Raw genomic sequence first — 13,113 nt, 5'->3', positions numbered from 1 at the left:
GGAAGCCCACAGACAAGGCTCGGGTTTCATTTCTGAGCCCCAGATGGGCTTTGCGGTGTGCGACTCAGCCGTTCCTCTTTCTACCGCCACACCCCTCCCTCTCCTTTTCTCTTTAGGTCTGCCACATAGTCTTAGGTTTAAGACCCGCGACTCCGGAAGAGGAAGGACAGATTATCAGGTAGGTCTCTCCAACCCGCCCCGTGGCTCATGCTCGAAAATGGCTGCCTGCGGTCCTTTTCCCGCTGCCTCGAGGGGTTGCCATCCGGATGGTGAAAAGACAAAAAACCCCTCCCGGCTCTCGCTGTCGGACTACAGCTCCCATCTGTCTGGGCCCAGAGAACGCTCAGGTCCCATCAGGTGTAGCCGGCGTGGGCTATGCGGCAGGATGATGGGATTTGCAGCCCAGCCATGCCCTTTCCTGCCATATCCAGACACACCCACCCCCCCAACTTTGCTGTTGTCGTTGTGGCTGGACCCGTCTCTGATCTTTCCTCTCTTCCTCCTCCTCCTCCTCCCCCCCAGGGGCTGGCTAGAACGAGAAAGTAGGTACGGCCTTCAGCCCGGGCACAACTGGTTCCTGGTTGCGATGCCATGGTGGCAGCAGTGGAAAGAATACGTGAAATATGTAAGTTTCGCCCAAGGGCACGGCTCTTGTCGCATTGGGGAGTAGACCAGCGGAGAAAAGGAGAGACAGAGCTGGCTGTCAATGTCCCTCTGTCTCCATTACGGACGAACAGCTGGTTTCTTCCCCCCCCCCCCCCAAACCCAGCAGGGTGTTTTATTAGATCAGCGGTCTGGAGAGTGCAGCCTGACACGGATGCCGTGATGGCAAGGCTGGGCTTCTCTTGAGATCATCTAGAGACCTTATTTGGACAGCTACTTCCACTGACCGCTGTATCTCATGGAGTCTCCCACCAGGACTAGCAGCTTGGCTCCACAACCCCATGAAAGCTGAGGTTTCTTGGAGTTAGATCAATATGTTGGGCACATCCGGGGTGGTGGTGGTGGTGTAGCAGTTAAGAGTGCTGGGCTGAGTCTTGGGTTCTAGTCTCCTCCAAGCCATGTATCATTCCTACAAATCTTGGGCTCTTTAGAGACTCATCGATGCTGAGGGGTCAAACTGGAGTCAAAGCAGCATATAAATGCGCTGAATAAAGATAATCACGAAAGAAATGAAATATTGAAATAAACAAGCTGTGGATTTAAAAGGTTGATGCAGTTAGATCTCTTTTGAGAATTTTAGAAATGCTGAAACAATGCTGAAAGGGGGGAGATTTTGAAGAATTGAACAAGAGACCCACAGGCCCATGAAAGGAGTTTCTTGCGGTAGAGAGGCATTCCCTCGGGGTGTGTGTGTGTGTCCAGTCTTGCCCTCCTGTTTATATCTGGTTCTTCAACGTGGTTCTCCATGAATCCACACTAATGGGTTAAGTCAGCACTTGTGCTGGCCTCTCGGAATCTTCTAGAGCTGCAAGAGAAAAGTAACAATGTTCAGGTTGCCCTGCACTGAGCATGCTCAGCCCGCCAACGGCTCAGTTCCTTTTTTCCGCTTGTGAAAGTTGGAACCTCTCGGACTGAGCTCCTGAAAATCGTTGATCTGCCTGTTGTTGCCCTGACTCTGGACTGGTTTTTGACTTCGTTTTTGCCTCTGGCGGTTTTCCTCAGACCTTCTTTGGCCTAATTGGCCTTTCAGACCACCCTCTGAGGCGCCACGCGCCGTTTGGTCATACCGATCAACGGTAATTGGCCTCCTGCGGTGCGCCACGCGCCTACCGGATTTCTTCAATTTTTCGCATCCGGTGTCTTGGCCTACCTCCCTTTACCGGAGACTCCTAGTCTACTTGCCTTCACCACGTCCGTCGAAAGCTCCATAGCCTTCGAGACTCTTGGTCTACCGGCTTTCACCAAGCCCAGTAAACGCTCAGTTACTTGGGACTCCTGGTCTACTTCCATCTACCGGTTAGTCTATGCCTCCAAAGGACAAACCATCCCCAAGGAGAGGACCCTTTCGCCTCTGTACCGCCTGTTCCCGGAAACTCCCTTTCCAGGACGGACATTCTCTTTGCCTGTACTGCCTTGGAGAATCCCACTCCGTGTCCAACTGTCGGCACTGCAAAAGTTTCACTAAGGTGACTCTGAAGGCTCGGCAGCAACGTCTCAGATATTCCCTTTGGAAACAAACGTTGTCGGCCTCTCAACCATCTGAAATGGAGGTAGCCCAATCCTCCTCCTCAGTACGGTCGGAGATTAGGGTAGTCCAATCCACCTCATCGGATACTGTCCTGGACGTCCCTAAAAAGGCGAAAACCAAATCCAAGACGAAAACCTCGTCCAAGAAGGTACTTACCTCAGCGTCGACTGCCTCCATCTCTCCCCCGAAGCCGGAGCACCTGAAAAAGAAGAAGCAAAAGCTGAAGGGAGCATCGACATCGAAGGAGGTTACTTTGGTAGTGCCTCCCATCTCCTCCTCACTCCCTTCTCCGTTCCTGGAGGACTCTTCGAGGGACCGAGAGTCCGCGTCGGAGCCCGGAGCCTCTCTTCCTCCACGACAAGAACCATTGGTCGTCGTCGAGAGGTCTCCCACGGCAAGCCAGATTGACAAAATCATCTCTGGCTTGACCGATGCGCCTCGGAGCCCAATTCTACCTGGGCAGGCGTCTCGATCCCGGTCGTCTACACCGGGATCGCCGGCTACTAAGTCTCCGACACCCTCTCCGAGGAGACCGGGAGACCCGAATGTACCGGCCCCTCCTCGACGCCCAACGCTCGAGACCGAGGAGGACACCATCCCTAAGAAGCCTAAGCGCCATCGCAAGCGAAAGCGTACTACGGATGGTGATAGACGTCGGAAGCATCGACGTCGAGAGTACTCTTCATCGGACTCCGATGACAGCCATGAGAGACGGAGGTCTCGCCGCCGTCATCGACATAAAAGGGACTATACGTCTGATTCCTCTTCCACGTCGAGGGATAGACGGCATCGACGGAAGAGGACCTACTCTTCCTCTTCGTCTACTTCCACCACGCCGCCTCCAAAAAAGGGTCGACGTCGAAAGCACCTTCGCCCAGATATCGAGGACCGCGCTACTCCGGCGGAGGGTCGGTCTACCAAGCCCAGTGTCCCGACACCGACACCTGCTGACAAGCCCGCGGCGCCTTTACCGAACCCGAGTAGACCGTTACCCACTAAACCTCCCAAGCCTACAGAGGGCATACCACAGCCTGTCGCCCCTCGGCTTTTGGAGGAGGAGGAGGAACCTGACTCGGTTTCCTCTTCTGAACACGAGGACGAAGGTACGTCAGACGCCTCCTTGGAGACACCGGTGCCTGCTGAACCTTTGGGGTCTGATGCGGCTGATATCCATCCGTCATCTCCATCGGAGGATTTTTCATCGTATCCTCAGATGGTCGCGAGAATGGCTGCTACCTTGAGGATGGAGGTGGAAAAATCTCCTTCTCGTGAGGATGACCTCATCTTTGGGGACATTCACAAGGACAGGTCTCGTCCAGTCAGCCTGTCTTATGTGCCAGAACTCATGGATCTCATCACTGGTTATTGGGACCATCCAGCTGATTCTCCCACCTTTTCCAGGAGGACTGAGAACATGTATCGGGTCCATGGCCCGAAAACAGAGTGCCTTCTGAAACACCCAGCCCCTAATTCTCTTGTGGTGGAATCTAGTGCGGGACGTTTGCCCACCAAAGGTCACCCGACTCCAACTAACAAAGAAGGAAGAGACCTCGAGGTGCTTGGAAGGCGGCTCTACTCAATGACCACCTTTGCCCTCAGAGCCCTCAACTACTTGGTGGCCATGGGGGCCTATCAAAAACAACTTTGGGCGAGAGTACTCCCAGCGCTCCAAGTGGCACCAGAAGACATCAGGCAAGTATGCCTCGATGCTTATGCTGAGGCACAGACTGTCTCTAAGCATCAACGTCTGGCTTCACGGCATGTGGCAGATGCCAATGCTAGAAATCTGGCATCTATCATTACCTTGCGGCGGCACGCCTGGTTAAGGTCTGCCAACATCTTGGATGACATCAAAGTCAGGATTAAGAACTTAGCCTTTGATGCTACTGGTCTTTTCAGCGAAAAAACGGATGAAAACCTGAAGTCCCTCCACGAGAGTAAGAAAACGGCAAAATCTTATGCCATACAGCAACAGCCGAGGCCTTCAAAACCTCACTGGCGCTCCAGGCCTCAACAACAGTCGTACCAGCAAGGCACAACCTCCACTTATCGCCAGTTCAGGCCACAACCCCCTGCAAGATCTTCTCAGGCTTCTTCCTCCGCCTCTAGCTTCAAGACACACAGCAAACGCCAGTCATTCAAGCCTTCTGGCCGGAAGTTCAAACAATACCTTTGACTTCCCAGTCAGCATCCGAATCCACCACCCTCTGACTCGCCTCTCTCCTTTCCTTCAGAACTGGTGCAAGATCACTCGAGACACCTGGGTCTTGAACATTATCAGCTCCGGCTACCGCCTGGAGTTTATAGAATTGCCTCCTCTAGGATGGGTCAGGCATACATCCTTCGATCCCATCCTAGAGGAAGAGATTCTCACTCTATTACAGAAGCGAGCCATCCAGAAGGTACCTTACAGGGACATTCTGAACGGGTTCTACTCCCGGTACTTTGCTGTTCCAAAGAAGGACGGGGGTCTTCGACCCATACTGGATTTGAGAGATCTCAACACCTACCTCAATCCTCGGAAGTTCAGGATGGTTACCCTGGAAGGGATCGTCCACCTGCTCAAGAAAGGAGATTGGTTTGTAGTGGTGGATCTGAAGGATGCTTACTTTCATGTAACAATCCACGAGGCTTACAGAAAGTACCTTCGACTGATCTTCCAGGACACCATATACCAATTTGTAGCCCTGCCATTCGGCCTCTCCACCGCCCCACGGACCTTTACCAAGTGTATGGCCCCAGTGGCAGCTTATCTACGTCTCCAGGGGATCCAAATTTACCCATATATCGACGATTGGCTGATCGTGTCAAAGTCCAAACACCAAGCCTACCAGGACACTCATCAAGTTCTGCAGACCCTACAGGCCTTAGGCCTATCCATCAACTACGAGAAGTCTCATTTACGACCCTCTCAAGTGATGGACTACATAGGGGCCAGGCTGGATGCCGTGCAAGCCCGCCTGTTCACACTTCCAGAACGTGTCCACAAAATAAGAAAAGCAGTTCTGAAGTTCAAGCCAAGGAGGATGGTATCTGCAAAGCTAGCACAACACCTGCTAGGCCTCATGGCCTCAACAACGGCCACCTTGCCTCATGCGAGGCTCAAAATGCGCTCTCTACAATCTTGGCTGATGGCCCTGTTCAACCCTGTGACAGACAGTCATCACAAGCGCCTCAGGGTCACTCCAGAACTTGCAAGGCAGTTACAGTGGTGGCTCTTTCCTCCACATCTACTAATCGGAAGACCCTTTCGTCCTCTACAACTCACCATACAGGTGACAACGGACGCCAGCCCGATGGGATGGGGAGCCCATTGTCTACATCACCAGATACATGCTCTGTGGTCCCCACAGGAAGCATCCCTGCATATCAACCATCTAGAGATGCTAGCGGTGATAAAGGCCTTCAGGGCGTTTCTTCCTCTTCTCAGGGGCACAGCTGTACAGGTAGTAACGGACAATACCACCACGATGTACTACCTGAACAAGCAAGGGGGCACGAGGTCCAAGTCTCTGCTGTTTCTCACAGTACATTTCTGGGAATGGTGCTACCTGAGGCACATTTTTCCAGTGGCTATCCATGTGGCCACATCAGACAACCAGTTGGCGGACGAACTCAGTCGTCGCCCATTCCAATCCCACGAGTGGCAACTGGACCAGAGGGTGTTCACCACCCTTTGCCAACGGTGGGGACATCCACTGGTGGACATGTTTGCCACGCAATACAACACGAAGTGTCCACTCTATGCGTCCCGCGCGGGCAGAGGACAAGGCTCCCTCGGAGACGCGTTTATGGTACCATGGAAGAGAGGACTCATCTACCTGTTTCCTCCTCTGCCACTTCTTCAGAGGGTCATAGTCAGACTACTACAGACGAGGGCAGAAGCCATACTAATTGCCCCTTGGTGGCCACGTCGACCGTGGTTCTCCACTCTGTCTCAAGCGTCAGTGGACAGGGTGACTCTTCCATTGCAGCCCACCTTACTCACTCAGAGCGGGGGGAATGTTCTCCATCCAGACCTCGATGCACTCCACTTGACTGCGTGGAGGATTTCCCATCATTGACAGAGGTCATCGACAAGGCACGGAAACCTGCCACCAAGTTGCTTTACAGCTACAAGTGGAGAAATTTTCTCAGATTTGCTGAGGAACGTCGGCTGCATTCCTCACCTGTGGCCTTATCGACTCTGCTGTTATACCTCAGACATCTTTTCGATTTGGGCCTGTCTAAGTCAACGCTGAAGGTCTACACTGCAGCTATCGTGGCTTTTCAACCTCCGGGTTCAGAGTCATCCAGATGGTTCTCTCACCCAACCCTTAAGACCTTTTTCAAGGGACTTGACAACATGCGCCCTCCGGCCAAAAGACCAATACCACAGTGGTCGCTGCAGACTGTCTTGCATTGTCTTACAAGGCATCCTTTCGAGCCCATGGCCTCCTGTGACTTGAAATTCTTGTCCTTCAAGACACTGTTTTTGGTGGCCATTACTTCGGCTAGGAGAGCTAGTGAGTTAGCTGCCCTACGTGCCGATCCTCCTTATTTGCAATTTTTTAAGGATAAGGTTGTCCTTCATCCTGATGTGACTTTTCTGCCTAAGGTTGTGTCTACCTTCCACGTTAACCAGCCGTTGATCTTACCAACCCTTTTTCCTGATGCAGTTACAGAAGTCGAACGCATGCTCCATGCTTTAGATGTTCGTAGAGCACTGGCCTATTATGTTACCAGGACTAAAGATTTCAGGAAGGCCCACAGACTGTTTCTTTGTTTTTATGGGCCCCGCAAAGGCTCTCCTGCTTCCTCCTCTTCCCTCTCCAGGTGGCTAGTCTCTACCATTTCTCTGGCATATGAACTGCTGCAGAAACCTGTGCCGGAGGGTCTCAAAGCCCATTCCACTAGGGCCATGGCTACATCTACGGCCCTGCTAAGGGGAATCGACATCCAAGAGATTTGTCGGTCTGCTACTTGGTCCAATGCTTCTACCTTTGTTACCCACTACAAGTTGGACCTTCGGGCTAAAGCAGAGACCAAATTTGGAAGGGCTGTTTTGACTTCACTGCTTCAGTGACGGCCCGCCATCCTGTAAGTGTGCTTGCTAGTCACCCATTAGTGTGGATTCATGGAGAACCACGTTGAAGAAGGACAGGTTACTTACCTGTAAACATGGTTCTTCAAGTGGATTCTCCATGAATACACACGTCCCGCCCGGCCTCCCCACTTGTCCGTCACTGAGGATTGTTCTGGTTTCCAACTCTTCACATGGCGGACATGGGGAACTGAGCCGTTGGCGGGCTGAGCATGCTCAGTGCAGGGCAACCTGAACATTGTTACTTTTCTCTTGCAGCTCTAGAAGATTCCGAGAGGCCAGCACAAGTGCTGACTTAACCCATTAGTGTGTATTCATGGAGAATCCACTTGAAGAACCATGTTTACAGGTAAGTAACCTGTCCTTCTCTTCTCTCTTTTTAAAGGATGCTAGCCCTGTTGTGATCGAGCCCTCATCCGTCTTACACGGAGGTAAGAGTCCACTCCTGGGTCCCGCTGCCTGTACGTCAGAGCAGGGAGAAGAGAGAGCAGAAAAGTGTTCAGATAACATTTCCAGCGCATCTGAAGCCTCAGAGACCACTAGCAGCAGTAAGCATGAAATGACGACACCCCCGCTGCTTACCCTCGTACGACAGGGCACATAGAAGGATAAAGAAAAAGGGCGGGCAGTTAAGAGTTTGCAAATGATAATCTGACATGGGGATAGCAGTGAAGGGACAGCGACGCAGGTGGCATGCAAAGAACTGTAGAGAGCCAGTGCAGTTGGGTGATTATATGGAGGAGCTGGGCGCTAGTCCTCATGAGGCTTTTTGCATTGCCTGAAGTCAGTCGTTCTGTCTCGGCCTAACCTACCTGACAGGGCCGTTGTGAAAATAAAGGAAGGAGGAAGGGAGCCACATTTACTGCCGTGAACTCATGAATGGAAAAGAGGGTGTAATATAAATGCAGATAATAAAGACAGGCTATTGTTGCAGTAATGCGTGGCGCTGGGAGAGTGTGGGGCCGGAAGGTGGGTCGGGCCAGGTAGTGCAAAGGGTGGGTTTTAAAAACAGATTTGAAGCAGAAGAATGAGGTTAGCTCTTAACATGCTCTGACGTACTCTTATCCTGTTGCTATTCTGTGTCACGTAGAGCCGGAGAAGATTTATGGAGATGAGGGGGGTGGAGTTATGCAAATGAAAAGTTGACTTAACTTGTCAGTAACCATTTACAAGGGACGAGACAGACTCCACAGAAAGCAAACCTCTTCTGCCCCTCATTGCCAGCCCTGGTTTCCCTGGAGCAGTTGGCAGAGTTAGCGTGACTAAATAAAGATCAGGCCTCTATAGAGATGCTCCCATTGAGCATCCTTTTTTTCTGGCTGTTATAGTGTTTTCCTACTAGAAACACCATTCCTTCAAAGCTCTGCACCTGAGCCATCAGATGTGTAAATGAAGCCGGTGCTTAACAGCTGATGGCCAGTAACAAAATAAAAGCAACATGCAGAGCATGGCGAGCTTGTTAGAAACAGATCTTTTTTTACTCTTACGGGAAAACCATTCTCAATGGCATGATGTATTCAGCTTAGGTTTGGATCGGAGACTGTACAAACCATGAGAAGCCATGACTAAAAAAAATGAAAAATGGCAGTCGTTTCTAGCTAGTATCTCATAGGAGCTTTTCTGGAAGCCAGGATGCTCAAAGAATTTGGAAATCAAAAACATAGAACTGGATATTGGAAATGATTTGCCTGCCACCCATAAACTAGGGCACAACATTACTGATACCCTGGCTTTCGCTCTGCGAAATTAAAGCCCTCGTCTCCCCTCTGTCCGCTTCCAGATTTCCCTTACGCAACCACTCCCAGCACCGAAATGTCTTTCGCTCGGCAGCTGAACTCTTCCGATAACAACAATCAGTGTTTCCTAGGGTCTAACGGGAATATATTGCTGCAGCTCAATCCGCAGCGGCCGGGAGCCATCGATAACCAGCCGCTCGTGACGCAAGAGCCCGTGAAGGTAAGTGTGACGTCAGCCCACGGATACCCCGTGGGAAGGACTTCTGTGATTGCGGAACCCAGTTTGCTTGTTTGGAAAAAAAATGTTTTTATGCCACGCTTCATCCCCACCTGGCCAGAGTGGAATAGAAATCTGGGCAGGGCATGCGCGACCCTTGCTCCCTTGTTTAGAGGCACCCGTGGCCCCATCCATGGCATGCGGTTTGCCGTGGCTGTCTTCCTGACCCTTCTGTTCCTTCAATCCGTGGCTTGCATAACTTTTTCGGCAGCTGTGGAGGGCTGAAACATCAGACGGTGACCCTCTTTGATCATCCCACCCCACCCCTTTTTGTGTTCGAAGGCTCCAACGTTGACTCTGGAAGGCGGACGACTGAAACAGTCCCCCCAGTTAATTCAAGGGAGGGATTATGAAATTGTCCCCGAACCAGTGTGGAGGGCTCTTTACCACTGGTACGGCGCAAATCTGTCCTTACCAAGACCGGTAAGTACTGAAAAGGGACGTCCTTCGCCTGAGTGACTGCATGCCTGTAACTCTCCCCCGTTCTCATTTATTTTATTTCTGGGTGACATTTATTGTCCCACTTTTCTTCCACCGATCTCAAGGTAGAGCCTATTTGGCTTCCCTCCTCCTTCCTGCCCATTACCCTCAGTTGTTAAAAACAGTTCACCATGTTGATGTGTCTGCAGCAAGTACCCCTGGTTCATCCTCATCCGTTTAGAACTGCAGAGCTAGAAGGGATCCTATAGATCATCTTGTCCAGCCTCAGTCCAGGAGGCCCCGTGTGGGAATCAAATGCCCAACCATGGGCTTTCGCAGCCAGAAACCCCCTAAACCACTGAGCTATCCAGCAGATCAGGTCTGAGTTTGGAGAACCGAGGCGTATCTAAAAATAAGTTATTTAATATTTATGTATTTGTATATTGTATTTTTATGCTGCCTTTTGGCCCAAAGGAGATCCAAGGCAGCCGGCCACAGCTGAAACTATACAACAAATAACAGGTTTAAAAGCGCATATAGATGCCATATTAAAAACCCTTTAAGGTTATACCAAGATTAAAACTGAGATTAAAAACCATTTTAAAACCCTCCCACTGCAGCAGACAATGTTCAGCCCCTCTGCACAGGCAGATGTTTATGGCCAAACTTGTTCAGGGTTGGACGCTGTCGGTTCCTGAGCCACAAAGCTCCCTTTTGGCACCAAGCTTCTCCCACACGTTCACCATGGAAACGAGTGTCTTTCTTGCCCTGAAAAGGGCCAGGCCTTTTTTTTTTCTGCGCCAGGTCGCCCTCAGCCTCTGCATCGTCAAGGAAAAAAACAGTGGGAATAGGAGGAAGAGCATGTGCAGAGTGCATACAAAGCCTCAACATGTCCATAAGCAGGTGTGGCTTAAGCTGATGTGGACAGCTTGGGTTCACATTTTTTTCAAGGACCACGTCTCCTCGGGTGTTAAGATCATGAGGAGAGGCCTGCCTCTTGGTCTCATCACCTTCACAGGTGCCTTTGGTGGGGACGCGGGAGAGGGCCTTCTCTGTGGCTGCTCCCAGTCTGTGGAACTCCCTCCCACTGGAGGCCAGGCTGCCCCCCCCTTCTTGCTATCCTTTTGCAAGCAGACAAAGACCTTTCTCTTCAGGCAGGCTTTCCTTTAAATGACCGGTTGGCCAAGGGGACCGGCGGTTGTCTAGTTTCTCTCGAACGCCTCTAGCACCGGAGCGCTCACCATCTCCTGAGACAACTGACTCTGTTGTCGTACTGCTCTAACAGTTAAGACATTTTTTGCTGATAAGCAGCCTCAGTCTGGCTTCATGTTAGTTTGAGCCCATGATGACATGTCCTATGCTCTGGGATGATCAAGAACAGATCCTGCCCCTCCTCCGTAGGACTGCCTCTCAAGTCTTTAGGGATCTCCTATCTCCCTTCCGTCTTCTTTTCTCAAGGCTAAACGTGTCCAATTCTTTCAGCTTTTCCTCCTAGGGCTTGGTCTCCAGGCTGGCCTGATCACCCCCGTTGCCTTCTTCTGAACCCGTCCCTCTTTCTTGGCATCCTTCTTAAAAAGAAAAGGAACTTCTCCCAAGTTCCGCTGGTCGCCTTTGGAGCCCTCCCGCGACACCCGTAACGGAGAATCTTCTCCTTGTTTCCACCCCCTGCCGCAGGTGATCCGGAATAAGGCGACCCGCCTGCCCGAACTGGAGCTGTTCCCGCGCTACCTGCTCTTCCTCCGCCAACAGCCGGCCGCCCGGACGCAGCAGTCCAACATCTGGGTCAACATGGGTATGATGAGCCTGAGGATGTTTCCTCACCATTTGCCGAGAGGTAACGTAAGAATACAGCAAGAATCTCACTGCTCCTCCCGCATCGGGTGCCAAGGAGGGCCGGCCTCACCACCCCGGGGGGGGGGGGGGGTTCAACGGCTTGGCTGCCACCGTGCTTACCTATGATTCTCACGAGATCTTTTTTTTTTTAATACGAAAGCAGGGTTGGTGATGGTTGGCCGCCTCCTTCCCCTTTCCAAAAGAATGATTTAAAAAAAGAAAAAAAACTCTTATCAAAAGTCATTTCTTTTCCTTTTCAAGGAAAAAATAAAAGAGGAGCAGTAAATCATTTGAACCGTGCAGGCATAAATAAATCCCGTGTAGGCTGCCATCTGATTTAAAGACTTTTTAAAGTCATCTGGGGTTCCGGATCTTCTTCAGCAGGGTGGTTCTCAGCTCGTGGCTTCCGAGAGGTGGGCCTCCGGTCCCCGGCAGCCTCCGCCGGCCTGGCCGATGGGAAGGAGATTTCGGAAACTGAAACTCAGGGCCTCTGGAGGACATCCTGAGACCCAGCCGACACCTCCCCGCGCAGCAACCCGTACTCATGAAATAAAAGCGAAAGTCAAGGAGGAAAGCCTCGTGCTGTTTTTTTAAAAAATCTGAGCCCAGGGTGTGTGTCCCTCTCTTTTGGAACTTCTTTGCTACTCTTCCTCAGCTTTCATGGTAGCTGGATGATTCTGGGAGTTGAAGTCCCGGGAAACTGGCCTTTCCCACCTTCTGGCCTTTCCCAGCAAAGCGCTCCTCCAGTTTGAGGGGCGGTTCCTTGGCAAAAGGAATCCCGTCAGTGGAAGATCTGGCGTGTTTCGCCCAAGGCTTCAGCCAAGAAAAGCCTTTCTCGTCCACTGTGACCTGATTTGGGAAAGGGTGACATGTTTGCCCTCCAGTCGTTGTGGGGCTACCGTTCTCCTCTGCCCTAGCCGGCAGAGCTGTGGATGATGGGCACTGTGATCCCATCCCATCCGGAGAACTGCTTGTTCCTCATCCTTTTTTCCAAACCGAGGTGTCAGGATCAGGTAACTTAACTGGATGTAGAACCATGTCCTTGGCCGCTCATCCCTAAAAATAATTAGACCCATTGAGTGGTTGGGATTGACATAGGTGTCGATTCACCATTTGTCGGGGATTCCATCCATCCATCCATCCATCCATCCATCCATCCATCCATCCATCCATCCATCCATCCATCCATCCATCCATCCATCCATCCATCCATCCATCCATCCATCTTTTCTCTTCCTTCCTTCCTTCCTTCCTTCCTTCCTTCCTTCCTTCCTTCCTTCCTTCCTTCCTTCCTTCCTTCCTTCCTTCCTTCCTTCCTTCCTTCCTTCCTTCCTTCCTTCCTTCCTTCCTTCCTTCCTTCCTTCCTACCTACCTACCTACCTACCTACCTACCTACCTACCTACCTACCTACCTACCTACCTACCTACCTACCTACCTACCTACCTACCTACCTACCTATCTGGCTACAAGGCCACTCTGGGTGGTTCGCAACATGATAAATCAGCAAATAACATTTTAAATAAAATCACAACATAATAAACATTTGGGTGACCCAACCACTGCTCTACTCTC

General features: G+C 51.3%; 1 protein-coding gene across 4 annotated transcripts in view; it reads left to right on the top strand.

Annotated features, from left to right (window-relative positions):
* The window catches only part of USP32 (ubiquitin specific peptidase 32), a 99,406-nt gene that overhangs the window by 62,023 nt on the left and 24,270 nt on the right, over window positions 1-13,113 (top strand). The window contains exons 11-16 of one of the 4 annotated variants that reach the window (XM_072978533.2): window positions 117-178; window positions 523-625; window positions 7,660-7,822; window positions 9,055-9,230; window positions 9,570-9,710; window positions 11,382-11,541. In XM_072978533.2, coding sequence (XP_072834634.2) covers window positions 117-178; window positions 523-625; window positions 7,660-7,822; window positions 9,055-9,230; window positions 9,570-9,710; window positions 11,382-11,541 — 805 coding nt within the window. The remainder of the gene's footprint in view (window positions 1-116; window positions 179-522; window positions 626-7,659; window positions 7,823-9,054; window positions 9,231-9,569; window positions 9,711-11,381; window positions 11,542-13,113) is intronic. The other 3 variants (XM_072978536.2, XM_072978534.2, XM_078379286.1) reach the window with 3 other exon arrangements.

This window comes from Pogona vitticeps, chromosome 7, assembly GCF_051106095.1.
Source record: "Pogona vitticeps strain Pit_001003342236 chromosome 7, PviZW2.1, whole genome shotgun sequence".
NCBI classification, from domain to species: domain Eukaryota; kingdom Metazoa; phylum Chordata; class Lepidosauria; order Squamata; family Agamidae; genus Pogona; species Pogona vitticeps.
This window is presented reverse-complemented; position numbering and strand designations above follow the sequence as displayed.